At 40.3% G+C, this 21,567-nt stretch overlaps 1 protein-coding gene across 2 annotated transcripts in view; it reads left to right on the top strand.

Moving 5' to 3' along the window:
• The window catches only part of LOC135508286 (potassium channel subfamily T member 2-like), a 63,132-nt gene extending 44,117 nt beyond the window's left edge, over nt 1-19,015 (top strand). For both annotated transcript variants that reach the window (XM_064928379.1, XM_064928371.1), the window contains 7 exons: nt 4,923-5,034; nt 9,301-9,402; nt 9,848-9,931; nt 10,377-10,505; nt 14,062-14,374; nt 16,603-16,693; nt 17,589-19,015. In XM_064928379.1, the coding sequence (XP_064784451.1) occupies nt 4,923-5,034; nt 9,301-9,402; nt 9,848-9,931; nt 10,377-10,505; nt 14,062-14,374; nt 16,603-16,693; nt 17,589-17,703 (946 nt within the window). In that variant the 3' untranslated portion in view covers nt 17,704-19,015. The remainder of the gene's footprint in view (nt 1-4,922; nt 5,035-9,300; nt 9,403-9,847; nt 9,932-10,376; nt 10,506-14,061; nt 14,375-16,602; nt 16,694-17,588) is intronic.
• The last annotated feature ends 2,552 nt before the right edge of the window (nt 19,016-21,567 follow it).

The following is a 21,567-nucleotide window of genomic DNA, read 5'->3' as shown; positions in this document are numbered from 1 at the left end:
ACCTTTGATGATCTTCATCTGGTAGCACGCCCGGGTCTCCATGTTAGACAATAAATGTTTGTTTTGTTCGATAATGTCCCTCTTTATGAGCAAAAATCTCCTTTTTTGTTTGCACGTTTTGTCCAGTAATCCGAATGCAGAAGGCGCGTGCACTAATTCCAGACTAAAAGTTTTTAAAAGTACAATAAAAGTTCGTAGAAACATGCCAAACGATGTTTAAAATCAATCCTTCGGTTGTTTTTGTCATAAATAATCAATAATATTTCAACCTACAAATGTTTCGTCAATAGGAAAGGAGAAACAAGAAAGGCGCGTTCACGATCAGGGCGCATGGCTGATGAATGGAAATTTCCACTTGCCACTGATTGAAAATTCTGTATCTCCCTCATTTTTCAGAGTAAAAGCCTGAAACAATGCCCAAAGACTGGCCACATGTTGAGGAAGCCATAGAGCTTGTGAACTCGGTCCTAAGTCTTTGTATGGTGGATAGGCTTTCAATGGAAAAAAAGCCTTTCAAAATAATAGTACTTCCGGGTTGGATTTTCCTCTGGTTTTCGCCTGCCATATCAGTTCTGTTATACACACAGACATTATTTTAACAGTTTTGGAAACGTTAGAGTGTTTTCTATCCAAATCTACTAATTATATGTATATCCTATCTTCTGCGACTGAGTAGCAGGCAGTTTAATTTGGGCACGCTTTTCATCCAAAATTCCGAATGCTGCCCCCTACCCTAGTGAAGAACTGCATTGTTGGTTAAGGGCTTGTAAGTTAGCATTTCACTCTAAGGTCTACTGTTTGTTGTATTTGGCGCATGTGCCAAATACAATTAGATTTGATTTACAATGTCCTTCAGTATCTCAGCCTGATAAGCCATCAATAAAGAGATCACGTTGTGTGCTCTGATTGACTGGGCTTTGTACGTCTTCTGAAAAATGGAGGCAGAAAAGCGCTCTGTCTGGCAAGTGGGGTCGAGGTGGTCAGCCAGTGGGGGAACATTTTGCATTTCCAGGCTAGGAGAGCCCCTAGCAAGGATCTTTCTGGTAAGGGTTTTTGCCCATGAGCCCTTTGCCTCCCTGAGACAAGCTGGGACTGTGGGAAGCAGAGTATTTTCCCATTGTACAGGTCCCTTTCAGAATCCTGGAAGGAATCTAGGCTGTGACTTCGCCCCAGCTGGGCCCGGTCACGGAGAGCTGAATCTCAGCCTCGGCTGGTGGCTTTGATGTTAGAGGGGCGGCAGAGAGAGAAGTTTGTTTTAGCCTCCTTCTCAAACCCACCCTAGTCAGTGCTTTGTAGTGATCGAAGGACTCGGGGTCGTCAAGTGCTGCTTGAGCATGTTCCCTTCCCAGGCAGTTGATGAATAGAAGGTGAAAATCTTTCCCTGCAATCATGGATCCCCAAGCGCAAGAACTTGGTGGTTTGAGTGCTTGACTTATCCTGGGATGGGGTAGCAGTGGACATTGTATAGAACAGGGCTTGCTAATACCAAGGCTCCTGTTGTAAAAACAATGTGTCAGCAAGGAAGCTTTGAATAGGAGTAAGCGAGCTTGTTAAAAGCCATCCGGCTAATGGCTAGCTAGGGTAAGCACAGTATTAACGCTATAGCCATGAGACTAGTAAGGGTTTAGTAAGCTAGCATCTACCATGCGTGGTTACGATGTGCTGTAGCTAGCACAGTGCTAGCCGAAGGGAACCACAGTGTTTAACTTTAGTCCAATATTCTCCTATGACCTTAGAACCGTGAGGCTAAAAACGGTCGGTCGAGTTGACACAAACGAGTGAACGTATATTAAACAAAACGAGAGAAGGGAGATACAGTGGAGAAAAAAAGTATTTAGTCAACCACCAATTGTGCAAGTTCTCCCACTTAAAATGATGAGAGAGGCCTGTAATTTTCATCATAGGTACATTTCAACTATGACAGACAAAATGAGAAGAAAAAAATCCAGAAAATCACATTGTAGGATTTTTTATGAATTTATTTGCAAATTATGGTGGAAAATAAGTAGTTGGTCAATAACAAAAGTTTATCTCAATACTTTGTTATATACCCTTTGTTGACAATGACAGAGGTCAAACGTTTTCTGTAAGTCTTCAGAAGGTTTTCACACACTGTTGCTGGTATTTTGGCCCATTCCTCCATGCAGATCTCCTCTAGAGCAGTGATGTTTTGGGGCTGTAGCTGGGCAACATGGACTTTCAACTCCCTCCAAAGATTTTCTATGGGGTTGAGATCTGGAGACTGGCTAGGCCACTCCAGGACCTTGAAATGCTTCTTACGAAGCCACTCCTTCGTTGCCCGGGTGGTGTGTTTGGGATCATTGTCATGCTGAAAGACCCAGCCACGTTTCATCTTCAATGCCCTTGCTGATGGAAGGAGGTTTTCACTCAAAATCTCAAGATACATGGCCCCATTCTTTACTTTACACGGATCAGTCATCCTGGTCCCTTTGCAGAAAATCATTTTGAACCCACGGGGTGAGATCTTGCGTGGAGCCCCAGATCGAGGGAGATTATCAGTGGTCTTGTATGTCTTCCATTTCCTAATAATTGCTCCCACAGTTGATTTCTTCAAACCAAGCTGCTTACCTATTGCAGATTCAGTCTTCCCAGCCTGTTGCAGGTCTACAATTTTGTTTCTGGTGTCCTTTGACAGCTCTTTGGTCTTGGCCATAGTGGAGTTTGGAGTGTGACTGTTTGAGTTTGTGGACAGGTGTCTTTTATACTGATATCATGGCCACCTGTGATATCAAGACACATGATATCAAGACACCTGTGTCCTTTGACATTATATAAACGAGTCATCCCGCAGTGTTTGTGATTATACCCTGATGAAGACAGCTTGGCTGTCGAAACGTTGGTATTAAAATTGTTGCATCTGAGCTCCAAGAGTGTGCGGCTCTCTTTTATTTTTATTTTCAAGTTTCTACTTCGCTAGCCAGCACCTCGTCTTTATAGGTGTGCGTTTCTCTTTCTTTTTCTTTGTCTTTTATACTGATAACAAGTTCAAACAGGTGCCATTAATACAGGTAACGAGTGGAGGACCGAGGAGCCTCTTAAAGAAGAAGTTACAGGTCTGTGAGAGCCAGAAATCTTGCTTGTTTATAGGTGACCAAATACTTATTTTCCACCATGATTTGCAAATAAATTAATAAAAAATCCTACAATGTGATCTACAACCTCATCTTTTTAAGTGGGAGAACTTGCACAATTGGTGGCTGACTAAATACTTTTTTGCCCCACTGTATGCCGTCTGTGCTAGTGTGGTTAGCTTGCTTTCCAGCGAGCTAGACAAGTTAGCTTATGTTTTGCAGCATGAGCTAATGAGGTCTAGATAGCTAGCCGTGTGACGCTAGCTACTAAGAAGTACAAAACAAATTCTACTTGAAGCAAAAACTTTCCTTTTTATCACTACATAACACTATCGTCAGGAGCTGAGGTCCGACGTTTGGCAGCGTTAACCTGTTGACCTGAGAACAGTTAAGCAGGAAGACATGGATCAAGTCATGCTGAGGAGAGCTTCAGAGTGATGAGATTGAGAAAAACCAGAGGGTGGTGCAAGTGGCGCCTTATAAGGACGGATGTGCTCACCTCATTTGCCACTCGACCTGTCTGTCTCTGACAGACACTGTGTGATTGGTTCTTCTTGTAGTGATCCGCCTATCAGCGAATCCCTATTGTGAGACATCGAAACAAGTATTTGAAAGAAAACCATTATCAATATGCAGACAGCGTTACCAAAATCACTGTTATGTTTTTAATCTTTGGTCAAACTGTTTTATAGTCCAATACACTGGACCACTTGTTCAGGCATTTTATGCAGGCGTTTATATGATATCAAAAGTGTCATATACAGGCTAATATTTTAATAAACCTTTAAACACAGTTTAACATTTTAGAGGTGTGTTTCAAGATTCATTTTGATGAGAGGGATTGTAGATGAAAGACAGGAAAGGGTAGCCACTGCAGAGCTAGTTTCCTTGGCAACCTTACCACAATGCATCAGTGAATTAATTTGTTTTCTGATTTATTGTATGTTTCATGTTGTCAAAAGGTTAATCAAAACATTTCAACTCACCTTAGTATTTTCACCAGACAACATAGAAACTTGCACAAACATGTTTTGAAAAACATTGGGGTTAATGTTTCATGAATTGCACCCACTGTTATTTTCTAGCAATATGATCTAAACTATATCAGGTCATTAATATACTGTGCATTCAGAAAGTATTCAGACCCCTTCCCTTTTTTGACATTTTGTTATGTTACATTCTTATTCTAAAATTGATTAAATAGTTTTTCCCCTCATCAATCTACACACAATACCCCATAATGACAAAGCGAAGATATAGGTTTTTAGAGATCTTAGCAAATTTATTACAAATACAAAACATAAATACAAAACATCTCCCCCGATTGCTCAGTTTGGCCAGGTGACCAGCTCTAGGAAAAGTCCTGGTGGTTCCAAATGTTTTACATTTTAGAATGATGGAGGCCAATGTGTCCTTGGTGACCTTCAATGCCACAAAAAATGTTTTTGTACCCTTCCCCAGATCTGTGCCTCAACACAATCCTGTCTCGGCGTTCTACGGACAATTCCTTCAACTTCATGGCTTTGTTTTTGCTCTGACATGCATTGTCAACTGTGTTCCATATCATGTCCAATCAGTTGAATTTACCACAGATGGACTCCATTGAAGTTGTAGAAATATCTCAAGGATGATTAATGGATACAGGATGCAACTGAGCTCAATTTCGAGTCTAACAACCTGTTTTCTCTGTCATTATTGGGTATTGTGTGTAGATTTATGAAGAAAAATTTAATACATTTTAGAATAAGGCTGTAAATAACAAAATGTGAAAAATGGAAGGGGTCAGAATACATTCCGAATGCACTGTATATTGTGTTTCTTCTCACACAGGTTGTTTTCCAGTCTCAGTATCATCACGGAGCTAACCCACCCGGCCAACATGAGGTTTATGCAATTCAGAGCTAAGGACTGGTACTCTCTGGCTCTCTCTAAACTGGAGAAGGTAAAATCGTCACTGAATGTACACAAACTGTACTTCAAGGCCGGGATATAGAGCAACACACTGGACAAAGCACATTTTAACACCCCTATAGGTCTTAGCCCTTAGATTGCCATATATACTATGGTAACATACAGTACCAGTCAAAAGTTTGGACACACCTACTCATTTAAGGGTTTTTCTTTATTTTCACTATTTTCTACATTGTAGAATAATAGTGAAGACATCAAAACTATGTAATGACATATATGGAATCATGTAGTAACCAAAAGTGTTAAAAAAATGTAATTATATTTGAGATTCTTCAAAGTACCGATCCTTTGCCTTGATGACAGCTTTGCAAACTCTTGGCAGTCTCTCAACCAGCTTCACCTGGAATGCTTTTCCAACAGTCTTGAACAGATCCCACATACAGTATGTTGAGCACTTGTTGGCTGCTTTTCATTCATTCTGTGGTCCAACTCGTCACAAACCATCTCAATTGGGTTGAGGTCGGGTGATTGATGGAGGCAAGGTCATCTGATGCAGCACTCCATCCCTCTCCTATTTGGTCAAATAGCCCTTACACAGCCTGGAGGTGTATTGGGTCATTGTCCTGTTGAAAAACAAATGATTGTCCCACAAAGCGCAAACTAGATGGGTCTGCATATTGCTGCAGAATTCTGTGGTAGCCATGCTGGTTAAGTGTGCCTTGAATTCTAAATAAATCGCAGACGGTGTCACCAGCGAAGCACCGTCACACCACCTCCATGCCTCATGGTGGGAACCACACATGTGGAAATCATCCGTCCACCTATTCTGAGTCTCACAAAGACACGGCGGTTGGAACCAAAAATCTCAAATTTGGACTCATCAGACCAAAAGGACAGAGAAACTATTGTTTATTTTCTTGGTCTTTTACCAAATAGGGCTATCTACTGTATACCACCAATATCTTGTCACAACACAACTGATTGGCTCAAATGCATTAAATTGAGAGAATGTCAAGAGTGTGCAAAGCTATCATCAAGGCAAAGGGTGGCTACTTTGAAGAATCTAAAATATAAAATATATTTTGATTTGTTTAACACTTTTTTGGGTACTACATGATTCCATATGTGTTATTTCATAGTTGTGACGTCTTCACTATTATTCTACAATATAGAAAATGGTAAAAATAAAGAAAAACCTTTGAATGAGTAGGTGTGACCAAACTTTTGCTGGTACTGCATGAAATTGTTTAAAGATGGTAATAAAGTGTATAATTTAGCCATTTGATTTTGAATTTTAGAACCTCTGTAGGAATATATATATTTTTTTAAATAAATATTTGATGAAACATTGAATTTTGACCTTTACTGCTATAGGCTAATCCATATAAACGCATTAAATAACACATTCTTTAATGGCAAAACTGACAGGCAAAAATGTATTATAAGGAACAAGGTTTTGGAGTGTCTGAAAAAAATTTAGACACATTTTTGGTCACGTTATTTTTTGTACATTTTACCACCTATGCACTTTTTGCAATTTTTACGGCCCTGTACTTGGTTACCTTCAGACGATGAAATGATGACGTCAGTGATCTTCAGGTCGGAAAGCCGGAACACTAGAAAGAGGCCAGAGTTCCCGACTTGGAATTCCGAGTTGGATGACCGTTCAAAACAATTTTTTTCCAGTCTGAGCTCGTTGTCTCGAGCGCACTGAAGTTTGAAGTCAGTCAGAGATTTTCAAGTTCCCATTTCCCAGTTGTTTAGAACACAACGTATTTCCTGGACATTGGTGGAGATCGCATTCATGCTGCAGATGTCAGCCCAACCGTAAAGTAGAAGCTCATTGTCGTCTGTTCAGTGTGCTGCTCTATATCACGCATTGGATTGTATAGATATTTTTTACTAATTATTTCTTCAAACTATTGTGTGCAGATGTCTGTAGCTCTATAAATTCAACGTTTACACCAATGTCTTGTTGTCTCCAGCAGCAAAGGCTACTCACATTGAGTCGTCTTCAAAGCAAAGGAACAGATGGTTATACATAATTATGCAAAGAATGGACAATAGCCTACATACAGTACAAACATATTGCGTTTCCATTTCCAAAGATACTGGTAATAAACCCAAGATACAGCCAACTCCCAATTATTGTCACCATTGATAAAGATGAGAAAAACATACTGTATAAAATAAATAATACAAATACTCAGCTATATTGTATTCTAAATAATTGGTTAATTATATTATTTAATACTAATACAACTGCCTTTTTCTAAAATAATTGATGTGATTGGAAAACACATTCCAAGGGATCTTAGGCCTTTCCTCGATACAGAATCTTTCCATATCCTAGATATCCTTTGATCTGAGCTTATGGATTCCACTTCAATTCAAACCACATGTTTTCAATGGGGTTTGAGATTGCCATTGCAAAAGATTGATTTTGTGGTCAATAACCATTAATTCTTTTATTTTGATGTGTGCTTATGGTTATTGTCTTTCTGGAAGATCCACTTGCGGCCAAGTTACACGTGACCAGTGGAAGCAAAACAGCCCCATAACATAAGATTCGCGACCATATTTTACAGTATGAGGTTATTGTCTGCATATCCATCCTTCACTGGTGTGCATGGACAAAGAGCTAAACATTGTGTCATCTGACCATAGCACCGGGTACAATCCAAGTGCAAATGTAATTTCGCCTACTCCAGGCTGGTTGGTTGCTCTCAATAAAGGCTTTTTCTGGCAACCCTTCCAATGAGCCTATTGGCATGGAGGTGGTGTCTAATTGATTTTTCTTTGCCTCCCAAACCATCTTCCTTACTGTGCGTGGGGACTAAATACACTTGTGTCCAATACCAGGCAAGTTTACCAATGTTCCAGTGGCTATACATGTCTTAATTGTTGCTCTAATAATAGTATGTGTTTTTTTTTCATTTGTTTTGTACCCAATGCCTGAATTATGAAGATCAACAACATTTTTCTCTTCTTTGTGAGTTCTGCAACCTTTTCCGATAGTGATGGATGACAAATGGATTCGACATATGTCTTACCTAGAGCTGTTACAGTGACCATATTACCAACACACCAGCAGTCACGAGTCCTGACTGCAGTCACGTGTCACAGTAACTATGCTTATCCAAAATGACGCTCTGATGGTCAAAGAGTACCAGGGTATGAGTTATAATACCCATAAAACCTAGCGGTCAAACTGAGAAATGGTTCTAATCGAGTTTTTTCACCATTCATTTTTCCCATGTTTTCTTTTAGAAACACTTAAAATAAAGTCTGTTTCATGTAGGCTTACCCCGGCGTGACGTTTTGATAACCATGTAAGTCTCTCGATGACAAGGTGACTTTTATAGGCTACATGTTCCAAATGTCTGCATCAGTAGGTTGCAGGCTATGCATGGAAGCCCAGAGATGCTAAATGTGTTTATGTTAATTAACGTAAATTACCTACACGTGTTTATATTAATTAATGGTCAATTACCGCGGAACCGGCAGTTATTTGCAAGACAGTTACCAGCTGACACACATTCTCTGTTGGCTTTAAATGACTTGTTAAACTAAATATTTTTCTCTGAGCAATTGTATTAGTATAAAATAATCTAATGTTCAAAGTTTTTTTGAACATATAATATAGCTCAGTATTTGTATTGTTTCTTTTATACTGTCTTTGTCTTTATCAGTGGTGGCAATCATTTTGAAGGTGACTATGACCGGTGTCGTTTCCAATGGGAGCAAATTAAGCATAGTGGGCAGAACACACAAAGATGTGGGCAGAGCCAAGCACAGGCTAATGAGATTCAAGTTAATGAGATCCTATTGGCATGTATTTCCATATTTCCATTAGGGAATGCCTAATCTGTGAAGTGTGCATGTGCGATAACAATCTGCCCTTGCACTGCTTCTAGACAATTGCATTTTTTGAAACTTTTTGAATGGGTCAAGTCGACAAAGCTTAGTGCACTCTGTTCATAATATACTCTTGTTTTGGTAACAAAAAACTGTATTGAGATCGAAATTTTCATTGATGACAAAATGTTGGCCGTGTTTAATCGAGCTCCATCTTCTCCCACTTCCCACCACGAGACTTCCTCTCATCACCATATTTGGTGGTGAGAAGAAGTTCTGTATGGATGCTACAGATTTGTCACCCTGTGATGCTGTCCTAACATTAGTGTGTTGGTCTTCTGTGTCCCTGACTGGTATACAGTATGTCTATGGGAGCAGAAAGAGCTTGTATTGAAAAGCACTCTACAAATATGTATTAATATGACTTATTACTTATCAGAAAGAGCGGGAGAAAGGCTCCAACCTGGCTTTCATGTTCCGCCTGCCATTTGCTGCCGGGAGGGTCTTCAGTATCGGCATGCTGGACACTCTCCTCTACCAGGTAACCAGGCGGTAATTAATAACCTGTACTGTACTGCAGCAGAGAGCATAGGAATGCTATTGGATGTATACTCGCTGTTGAGGTAGCTACCTAATTAGAGGTTTATGGTACTGTATACAGAGGCTAATCTCTTTAATTAGCCTACAAAGGCTAATTAAAACAAGGTTATCTCTGTGGCAGAGACTGGTTTTGCTGAAGGGCATGTACTGGAGCGATTATAGTTATTTATTGTCCAAAAATGTACCAACCAGATATTTACTTTTAAAACCCTTAATTTAATGGAACATACAATGTGTTCATATGTATCCCGGTGTTCAAAGGCTATAATGCTAGTTGAATTGATCATAAATGCCCCTGTTTATTAAACGACTGTGCACAAAAACACTCTTTGACATAATTTCCATTCCATAACTTTTCTTCTTTTTGTCTTGGTCTGCTTTCCCAGTCGTTTGTCAAAGACTATATTATCTCCATCACCAGGCTGCTGCTTGGCCTGGACACCACCCCGGGCTCTGGCTTCCTCTGCTCTGTGAGTTACTCTCTGTCGGGGTGCACCTCAATAGTCTAAAGTATCTTCCTTCTCATTCCAGATGATAGGCAAAAGGGCAAGGATTTTCTTGGTTCATCCCAATAGTATAATGCGACGTCCTCTCCTTATGTCAGATGGAAGGAAAGAAGTAAGGAGGCTTCTGTAGACTATTTTAAGATGCACCCGTCGTACAGTAGTCCTATGTGTGACAACACAGCAGCTAAGATCTGAGAATATACTCAGCAAACTGCCTAAGTGCATGCTTCCTTTGTCTGTCCGCATCCTGATATTGACAGGTAAGTGACTCCAGTCGGTGTACTTCTCATGGTTATAGTGTAATGCACAGTGTTTCTGGAATCTAGATCAAATATGTTGCTGCTGCAAGGAATGTGTTTTTCCTGTATAGAGAAATGGCATTAGAAATGACCTCCTCCTCACCTTTTAGATGCAGATCTCCGAGGATGACCTTTGGATCCAGACGTATGGAAGGCTCTACCAGAAACTGTGTTCCACCGTCGGCGACATTCCCATCGGCATCTACAGGACAGAATCGCAGATGGCTGATTCCTCCGAGGTGCCCTCTAGATGTTCTAATAATGTTATATAATTTGTTTGGCTGTAAAATGCCCGTTTAGGTTGAATGTTTGAGTTAATTACATATTACAGCGACATTGGTTATAGTGTCATTATGGTTAATTGAAGTGTGTGTTTTTCTTCATTTGTTACGTGACATGTTTAGTGTTTGCATGGTTTCATGATTATTTAAGCACATTACAACACAGTAAGAGTCATTGATATTATTCCTCTTTCCTTTTTTTATTTCCCCATAAGCAATGCGAGCCATACTCCCAAGTAAGTTCCGTGAAAACCAGTTAATATTCAAGCTGACATATGGAATTGTTTTAAGACGGTCATACCATGGATCATTTAAGTATTTGATTTTTTATTTTAGTTCCCCTTCAGGGATTAAAAAATAATACAAATAAATGTTTTTGATAAAATATTGAATTTGACCTTTAGTTCCAAATCCCATGGCAACGTATTGAATAACACATTCATAAATGGCAAAAATAACTCTAGGAGATACAGTTGAAGTCAGAAGTTTACATACACTTAGGTTGGAGTCATTAAAACTCATTTTTCAACCACTCCACAAATGTCTTGTTAACAAACTATAGTTTTGGCAAGTCGGTTAGAACATCTACCTTGTGCATGACACAAGTAATTTTTCCAACAATTGTTTACAGACAGATTATTTAACTTATAATTCACTCTATTACAATTGCAGTGGGTCAGAAGTTTACATACACTAAGTTGACTGTGCCTTTCAAAGAGCTTGGGAAATTCCAGGAAATTATGTCATGGCTTTAGAAGCTTCTGAAAGGCTAATTGACCTCATTTGAGTCAAATGGAGGTGTAACTGTGAATGTATTTCAAGGCCTACCTTCAAACTTAGTGACTCTTTGATTAACATCATGGGAAAATCCAAAGAAATCAGCCAAGAACTCAGAAAATAAATTGTCGACCTCCACAAGTCTGGATCATCCTTGGGAGCAATTTCCAAATGCCTGAAGGTACCACGTTCATCTGTACAAACAATAGTACGGAAGTATAAACACCATGGGACCATGCAGCCGTCATACCGCTCAGGAAGGAGACACGTTCTGTCTCCTAGAGATGAACGTACTTTGGTGTGAAAAGTGAAAATCAATCCTAGAACAACAGCAAAGGACCTTGTGAAGATGCTGGAAGAAACAGGTACAAAAGTATCTATATCCACAGTAAAAACGAGTCCTATGTCGGCATAATTTGAAAGGCTGCTCAGCAAGGAAGAAGCCACTTCTCCAAAGCCGCCATAAAAAAGCCAGACTACAGTTTGCAACTGCACATGGGGACAAAGATCGAAATGAAAGAAATTTACTCTGGTCTGATGAAACAAAAATTGAACTGTTTGGCCATAATGACCATCGTTTTGTTTGGAGGAAAAAGGGGGAGGCTTGCAAGCCGAAGAAAACCACCCCAACCATGAAGCACGGAGGTGGCAACGTCATGTTGTGGGGGGTGCTTTGTTGCAGGAGGGACTGGTGCACTTCACAAAGTAGATGGCATCATGAGGCAGGAAAATGATGTGGATATATTGAAGCAGCATCTCAAGGAAATTAAAGCTTGGTCGCAAATGGCTCTTCCAAATGGACAATGACCCCAAACATACTTCCAAAGTTGTGGCAAAATGGCTTAATGCAACAAAGTCAAAGTATTGGAGTGGCCGTCACAAAGCCCTGACCTCAACCCTCTAGAAAATGTGTGGGCAGAACTGAAAAAGCATGTGCGAGCAGGGAGGCCTACAAACCTCTCAGTTACACCAGCTCTGTCAGGAGGAATGGGCCACAGTTCGTTCACCCAACTTGTGGACAACTACCCGAAACGTTTGACCCAAGTTAAACAATTTAAAGGCAATGCTACCAAATACTAATTGAGTGTATGTAAACTTCTGACCCACTGGGAATGTGATGAAAGAAATAAAAGCTGAAATAAATCATTCTCTCTACTATTATTCTGACATTTCACATTCTTAAAATAAAGTGGTGATCCTAACTGACCTAAAACAGGGAATTTTTACTAGGATTAAATTTCAGGAATTGTGAAAAATCTATTTTAAATGTATTTGGCTAAGGTGTATGCAAACTTCCGACTTCAACTGTATAAGAAAGCTCAGGAAATTTTTAACCCATGTTTTAGGTAGGTACAAAACTAACCTCTATACTTCCATTTATTTTTTTAAACTGGTACCGGTTATCTTCAGACGACTCTCACAAACGGGACTCATCTTTCCATAGAGTAGTCAAATTCGTGTTTAGGCCAACCCGTTTTCATGAGAAGACCGATTTTCGGGATGTCTCATGGTCTGATAAACAGTGCTGCAGCACGGGTACCTCACACTGCAGATGCGGAAGGCCGGCACAGCAGTGGATGCGGTGGACTGAGACGCAGCCCATGCAACAACAAAAACATATACAGTGCTGTGAAAAAGTATTTTGAATTTTCTCTACTTTGGCATATTTTTTATACTGAATGTTATTAGATGTTTAACCAAAACCTAATATTAGATAACGGGAACCTGAGTGAACAAATAGCACATCAATGACATTTATTTACATACTCGTAAACAAATGCCCCCCGGGTGAAAAAGTACACTCAATAACTGGTTGAGCCACCTTTAGCTACAGTTGCTCAAACCAAACACTTCCTGTAGTTGTTGATCATTCTCACCACGCTCTTGAAGGAATTTTTTCCCACTCTTCAAAAAAGAAAAAGACTCATATTTCAAGACACTGAGTAGATAATTTAAAACCCCTTTATTCATAGGCTACTTGGCTAATATTTGTCCAGGATACAAATATGCACTTCTGTGAAGCTGCTAAACCAGCCTTGATTAAGGGGAGGGTAGGTTGTTCTTGTTTTTTAATCTAATGAAATGAAATGGGAGGAAGCAAATAATCATTTCGTTCCATGGGCATCCCGGCTGGATAGGCTGTGCTGTCGCTCTAAAAAATCAGTTAAGACCTGCTTTTGGGGGGTCTTGACATTTTCCTTTAGTGTTGTTATGAAGTTGTAACTTTTGCGCTTGATTTTAAGGACACACCTCAAATATTAACCACCCCTCCCACCTCAGTGCAAGCGAGCAGTTGATGTTAGACAGGTCAATTGACTAACCTGGTATAAGGGGTGTAAAATTCTAGCGTGCCAGTTCTTACATGAAGAAATTGCAAACTAGCATTTGACTCTTGCGCCTCTTTAGCATCAGCCAAAAATAGAGCCCTAAATCTCATTTTAGTGCAGATGTTGTTGGATTTCCTCTGCTGTAATATGTCTTGGTTAAATTGTGCTTGACAAACGCGGTGAGACTTGCCACTGGTGGTAATGTCAGTAACAAATCATTGTCAAAAACACTTATAAATTCTCTGGCCTCGCTCTTGATCATTTGTGAAACTTTTTGGGCATCAATTTAACTCCATATTTCTGTGTGTTTTAATTGGCTTTGTTCTGGTCATTTCATTTTACCCTGTTTCACCATGGACATACTATGGACTTCATTAATTGATATGGCATTGTGTTTCGATTGTACTCAGTCACAGCTCTCGATATGTGTCGAGGACTTTGACGACGCCAAGGAGCAGACCGACATAGAGCTTCCCCCTGTGGCCGGAGGGCTCCACCGCAGCTCCACCTCCAGCGACCCATCGGATGGGAAGGCCCCCCTGCTGAGGAGGAAGAGCATGCAGTGGGCACGAAAGCTGAGCTGGAGAGGCCCACGGGGAAACCAGAGGGGGGCTCAGAGGGGGGCCCAGCAGGGTCTGAGGGCCAGACGCTCGGAGAGACAGGAGCTGGCTGAGCTGGTCAACAACCGAATGAAGAGTCTGGGACTCTCTGCCACGGCTTACGGTGAGAGACCACCCCTGGGGAGGGATGTTTTTGGGGGATTGCTAGTTGGATTTCCAAGACCTGGAATAGAATGCAAAATACCTTATGTGTTTGAAACATGACACTCAGGCTTAGTTGATTAATGGATGGATGGACGACAGAGATTATTGTCAGTCTGACAATGACAAAAACGGACAATGATGAATGCATATAATTGAACACATATTCACATGTCTCACTTTTGCCGCATTCATCATTGTCCGTTTTTGTCTGTCAAAAGTTACATTCTAGTTAACTATTTGCATTTGCGGGAAAGGCAGACATTATGAGGTTTTAAAGAACAATCATCTCCATTGTCCATCATCCGTCCATCTCCATTGTCCATCATCCATCACTGGGTGTCCATATTTAAACTTCTCAAAATCAGCCAATTAGAATCGATGAAGCTGCATTTGAGCTTTTCCCATGAGATTGATTGATTTAATTGACAATTTCAAAACACAATGCAGCCAGAAATGCATGAGAAAATGTGTTGAGCAAAAGTTAAAAAAATATATTTACATTGTGGTCCTCTTCAGCACATTGAACATTTTACACATTCTTAGTTAAATGCTGATCTGTAGTAAACATCACGTGGTCAAAAGAATTCAACAACTGTGCAAAGACCAAAACAATAACAGATTTAAATAGTCCACCAGATGGCAGTGGTTGCACTCCTTGGGAATAGCTCACAGAACTAATTATCCAGCGACCATCACTGTCCAAACCACGTTGGCTGCGACGACTTGCAAGTAGACTGGTTCCACCTTGCCTTGCAAATATTTCCACTGCTTCGCCATCCTCGCTGAGTCAAGTCACCTCCCTGCAGCTCCTCAGTCGCCAGTACCTGCTCTGAACCAGCCCAAGTAATCTCCCGTGGTGTTCTTCAGGCTGAATAGTCTCCCAGTGATTGCACATAAAAACACAAAATACACTGAACAAAAATATAAATGCAACATGTAAAGTGTTGGTCCTGTGTTTCATGAGCTGAAATAAAAGATAAGACATTTTCCATACGCACAAAAACATATTTCTCCCAAATTTTGTGCACAAATTTGTTTTACATCCCTGTTAGTGACAATTTCTCCTTTGCCAAAATAATTCATCCACCTGACAGGTGTGGCATACTGTATCGATAAACTGATTAAACAGCATGATCATTACACAGGTGCACCTTGTTCTGGGGACAATAAAAGGTCACTCTAAAACATAATGCAACAGATGTGCAATTAGCATGCTGACTGCAGGAAAGTCCACTGCGTGCTCGTCATTCTCACCAGGGTCTTGACCTTATTGGCAGGCTGGAGAAGTGTGCTCTTCACAGATAATCCCTGTTTTAACTGTAGCTGGCAGACAGCGTAGCGTGTTTGGCGTCATGTTGGCAAGCAGTTTATTTAAGTGAACATTGTGAACAGAGTACCCCATTGTGGCAGTGGGGTTAAGGTATGGGCAGGCATAAGCTACAGACAATGAACACAATTGCATTTTATTGATGGCAATTTGAATGCACAGAGATACCGTGATGAGATCTCAAGGCCCATTGTCGAGCTGCATGAGGCAAATGGTGGTCACACCAGATACTGACTGGTTCATCTGATCCATGCCCCTGATCCACGGCCCTTTTTTAAAAGGTGTCTGTGACCAACAGATACATATCTGTATTCCCAGTCATGTGAAATCCATAGATACATGTATTTCAATTGACAGATTTCAATATATGAACTGTTGCTCAGTAAAATCTTTGAAATTGTTGCATGTTGCATTTATATTTTTGTTCAGTGTATAACAAAATTACCTGGCACACTTAGCCCTATGTTAACACAATAACAGCTGGCCACGATTATTTCCTGTATCAAATTCCGTATCAGTCAATCAAAGATCTTAAACTTTATATCCATCAAACAATGGCACATGGTGGGAAAAGTACCCAATTGTCATATTTGAGTAAAGTAAAGATACTGTAAATGTATTTGGTTTTAAATATACTGAAGTATCAAAATTAAATGTCATTGCTAAAATATACTTAATTATTAAAAGTAAAAGTATAAATCATTTCAAATTCCTTATAATAAGCAAACCAGAGGGCACCATTTAAAAAAATTTTTTTGCGATGGATCAAAAGTTTACGTTTAAACCTTATCAAGAGTTCACAAGTATGAACAGGACCTATGATCACTAGGACCTATGATTGCTGTTTTTTCCTATTCTAGATGACATGAGCGAGAACCAGAGCACTCATTCCCACACATATGTGTTGATCAACCCACCTCCTGACACCAAACTGGAACTGAATGACATAGTGTAAGTATGGCAGTAAGTAGTTAAGTATGGGCTAAAGACACACCCAAACAGTTGACGATGTGCGGACGAAAGCATGAAACACCGAGAATCTCACTGCCAATAGGTACTTATCACAGTGGAAGGCCATTCCTTCTCCTGCTAGAACAAAAGTTGTACCTGCTGCGTGACGACACCCGTAACAACGAACCTACCATTTAAGAAAAAGAAAAAGAGGGCATTTTCTCCGTACATCCACGGATGAGCCAGTCACACTTCATATGCAATGTAGGCTATGGGATGGTAGCACAACACTAAATACTTCCTCCAAGCTAGCTCACCACTGTAGCTAGCATTGACATAATAATTCAATCACAATGGATAAGCTACTTCCATGAAACAGCTGCCAGTGTTAGCTGCCGAGTTAGTGCAGTGTCCTTAGCTAGCTAGCAATGGATGTGCTAGCTAAACATTTGGCTATGGGCTGGTACTGACAGTATGGGATCATAGAGAGGGAATGAAATTGTTTCTTCGTCATCTTGCTATCTAGCTGTGGCCATCTGGCTAGTATCAATAAGGGCTTTCTAGAAACATTAGCGCAGATAGCTTGGAAGCTAGACATTAAGCAATACGCACGGATATGCATTGCTAAACAACGCTACTTCCACCTTCTGGTTTATTTTAACAAGGCTGAGTGGCTGACGACTTCCAAGGTCTTCCAAGGAGTTTGACTGCCGACACTCTGTTCAATGTTCTAATGGTGTGTCAGAGCTTAAACCAGATCATAAAAGTCGAAAAAAAAATCAAGAATGTCTCCTACTCGATATTACTCCCATTTCCATATTATTCTGTGGATAGACAAATGTTTGGAAATATCAAACCACTCCGAGTGAGAGGAATTCTCCATCCTATTTTACAGGTATATCATCCGTTCAGATCCCGTGGGGTATGTCCCTAAGGCTGGTGACAGCAGGGAGAGTCTGGGAAGCAACACCTGTCTTGGGGAGCACACCAAGACAGAGTCTTCTTTTTGATCCATACCTACACACAACCTGCCTTTACAGTAGTATTGGGTGGTTAAAGGGATACTTCATTTTTTTTGCACTGCTATATCCTTGCCGGGAGATTCTGGACGTTAAAATTAGAAAATAATAATAATAAAACTAGCTAAATAACCAACTAATGTAAAACGGTTAGGATGAAATGACAACATCGAAAATGAGCTAAAACCTCAACAAAGTGAACCATCCCTTTAATGCCATAATTATGTTATGTGCTACAATTCATATTGCATTGCGCAGAGCATGGGGTGGTGCAAATCAATATAATCTTGGAATGTATCATCCCTATACTTGATCTACTTTTCAATTAACATAGATGTATGTGTGTCTTAAACTGTATCTCTCTCTTTCACAATGTGGCCTTTCCAGAGGATAAACTCAGTTTAGGAACTCAATGATTTTAAAGACACGCCATGGTCAAAACTCTTCTAGGAGAGCAGAGTCTCTGCTCATCTTCCAAATATGTCTGAACCCCTACCTCGTCAAATAGTATTTTAGTATGGTATAATCCCACAGCATTCACACCCCCACCTCACCCCTCACCCCAAATATTGGTTGCCTTTCATGAAATAACCCTCACACTTGATCCCCTCCCCCCCATCCAAATAGCACAGACTTTGCTGATAGCTACTTTATTGAGAAAGAATGTACTTAGTATGACTGAGAGGTGGGGAAATCACATATATCTAGCTTAAGATGAATGCACTAGCTGTATGTCGCTCTGGATAAGAGCATCTGATAAATTACTCAAATGTAAGTGGTATTTGTTTGCATGTTTGAGGGGTGGTGACTGAACTGTTTGGGTTGCTATGCAAAAATTTGTCCTCATAGTTTACAGTATAGAGCTCGCCAGCTTGTAGTCCTAAAAAAACACAGAAATGTGTAACCTCTGGTTCGTTCAATCATTGCTATGGCGGAAATGAATGGGGTTTCGGGATAAACGGCAGGGGAAAAAGTCTGAGGTTAACACAGGCTTAGGAGATCTTATATACATTGTGTTCCAGAACAAAACTTATAAGATCTCTGTTTACCACCGACGTTATTTTAGCAGTTTATCAATAAAAAAAACCACATTAATTTCCCCATAGGCTTTGCCCAACGAGCCATGGCAGAGTTGGTGCCTACAAAAAGACGCCACATTTCTCTATTACTATTGCTCTCTATACCTCATATTTACTGTTTATTTACTCATTTGTATAGTCATGTGAATCATGCATTGTACTATACTCATCTGTCGAATGTTTGTTGTCATTCATATTGACTGTCATAAATAATGGAATGCTTACTCTCATTATCTTTGAACACTTTGAATGCAAATAGATTTCTGAACTTGTGGGGAACTCTTTCCTTCATTAGCTTTTAAGTTGATTTAGACTGGGATTTAATGCAAGGCATGTTGGTGCACGGCGCACTAACATACTTTTAAAGGAAATTATGGTCGAGCCAAAATGCACAGTGTTTACCATGAATGCAATAGTACGATGGGGGAAATGCGGGGATAATGCCTTTAAAAGGCGCATTATCGGCTGTAGCGTGCACCACGCTTTGCATTAAATACATATATATATTTTTTTTTTGACAGGGACAGTGCACATTACTCAACACGATTATCACGATGACGGAAGCCATAATAGCATAATAGTATTCAAAAGTAGGCATACAGAGTGGCCATAGAAACAACTCATTTTCTGTGAATATATATATATATATCTACTGTCTTTTAGTTATTCTCGTCTGCAGGTGAGGAGTGTTTTTTGGACTCCGGTATCTCCTGGGTCTGTGGGCGGTGCCAAAGGCATGGACTACTGGAGATAAAGCTCTCTGTATTGGAGTGGGTGGGTGGTGAATGAGAGAGAGAGAGCACACGTGTGTGTGTGTGTGTGTGTGTGTGTGTGTGTGTGTGTGTGTGTGTGTGTGTGTGTGTGTGTGTGTGTGTGTGTGTGTGTGTGTGTGTGTGTGGCATTAGGCTTAAGAGCTCCGAGGAAGACAGTAGAAAATCCCTGAGGGAGGGAGATGGCAGACTGAATGCCCTCGGGAGAGGTATCTAAAGTAGGACTCACATTTATTAGACAGTAATGTACAGCTTAGTTGGTGTGATAAAATCACAACTGTCCAAACACAGACTGTATATGAAGTTGCAAATTGGAATTCTAGGTGACAGAAGCAGTCCTTGGCAATGGCTTGTGATATGTCATCTCTCAGCGACAAATACAATCGGGAAAATGTTGCATCCTTCCTAGGACCAATAGCATCCTCTGTAATTCATTATCTAGAACACCAAATAATTATCTTGTGTTATGCTGTTTTCATTTTTTTTTGTCCTATTACACACCCGCCATTTGAGATTCACACAACACACCTAACATCAGTGAGCCTCCCAAGGGAGATTTAGAACTGTGCCGAGAACAAGACACATAGCTGTTCTTTGATTTGCAGCAATAGCCCACATGCTCCAACTCATTGGCGCTCCACAGCTGCCTCTGCCAATGCAAGAACATCTAAGTCTGAATTCACTCAAAGGAAGAAGATCAGTGAAAATCAGCATAAAAGAATATTGGGGAAAGTAATCCAATGTTTTTTTTGTCAAGATTTGGATCTATTCCGCTTCACTCTGCTTCCTTCACACTCTTTCATATTTTCCTTTAATTAGTTAATAAAGAATGAATCAAAACACGTCTCATCAGTACCACTCATCTCATTCCAGAAACATAATCTTCAAAAAGAAACAGCCTTTTAAAAAAAAGGACAGGTCCTTAATGAAGAGCCGCTAAAATGCGTACGTGCCGGGAAACAGCAGGGGACACATAAGGTAGTGGACTATCGGGGATTTTACAGTCACATTAAAAAGTTGCTGATGTCTTTCACCGCTGAGGTGTCAACGCCTCTTCAAGTGGTGGTCTCCTGAGCCACAGCAAACGATCCCTTCACGTAATCTCAGTTGTTGCGGTCTCATAAATAAAAAACAACAGCCTCATCTCTGCTTATGAGGGCGGCGCTTGCTGCTCGCTTGCCACTTCAATATGCAAATTCAAACCTTAATTGTAGCCATGGGAATCTTGTAAGAGCGAGGGAAGAAGAAGAGTCATCGGGGAAACAAACATCAAGGCCTGTGCGCTGACAGTGATGGTAGTTTAGATCTAAGACTCAATGGCATTTATTTACCTTCCTGGGGAGAGAGAAGGGGGATATAGAAAAGGAGAGAGAGAGAGAGACGGGAAGAGAGATGGAGAAGGAAAGTGAGAACGTTTAGATCTGAGACCCAAGGGTACTTCTTTACCTACAATGCTGTGAGACGGGGGAGAGGTGGGAGGGGGAGAAGGAGAGAGAGAGATTGAGATAGAGGGAATTGAGAGAGAGCAGACTACAGAGACCAGCTGTCGTGTGAAGGCACATTTTTAAGACACATTTTCACACACTTTGTGAAATGTGTTTTATGTACAGTATAAGGGATGAATACTGATATCAGTGGTGATTGCTTTTCAATGGCTGTTTTATCCAATATAATCATGCACATACATAGTTGTACTAAAATCATGTCTTTCCATGATAATATATCAATAGACAAATGTCTTTCAAAATTTTTGGGGGGGACAGGTCCTCCATGTACTGTACCTAGTAAAGGTTACACCATTGGTTACTATCACAGTGTTCATCGAGATGACATTGTTGCCTACTTTGAATTGACACAATGAGCACAAAAAAGACTTGTTTATACCTGCCGTTAACATGCGTCATTTGCCCTGATCTTGTCCACATTCTGATTTTGCCCACCTTCTCAGAAATATGTCTACACATGGGATTAAAATGTGTCTCATATCCATCCACTGTGTTCACATT

This window comes from Oncorhynchus masou, chromosome 3 (genome assembly GCF_036934945.1).
Source record: "Oncorhynchus masou masou isolate Uvic2021 chromosome 3, UVic_Omas_1.1, whole genome shotgun sequence".
Classification (NCBI taxonomy): domain Eukaryota; kingdom Metazoa; phylum Chordata; class Actinopteri; order Salmoniformes; family Salmonidae; genus Oncorhynchus; species Oncorhynchus masou.
The sequence above is the reverse complement of the archived record's forward strand: the minus strand, read 5'-3'. Positions and strand labels throughout refer to the sequence as shown.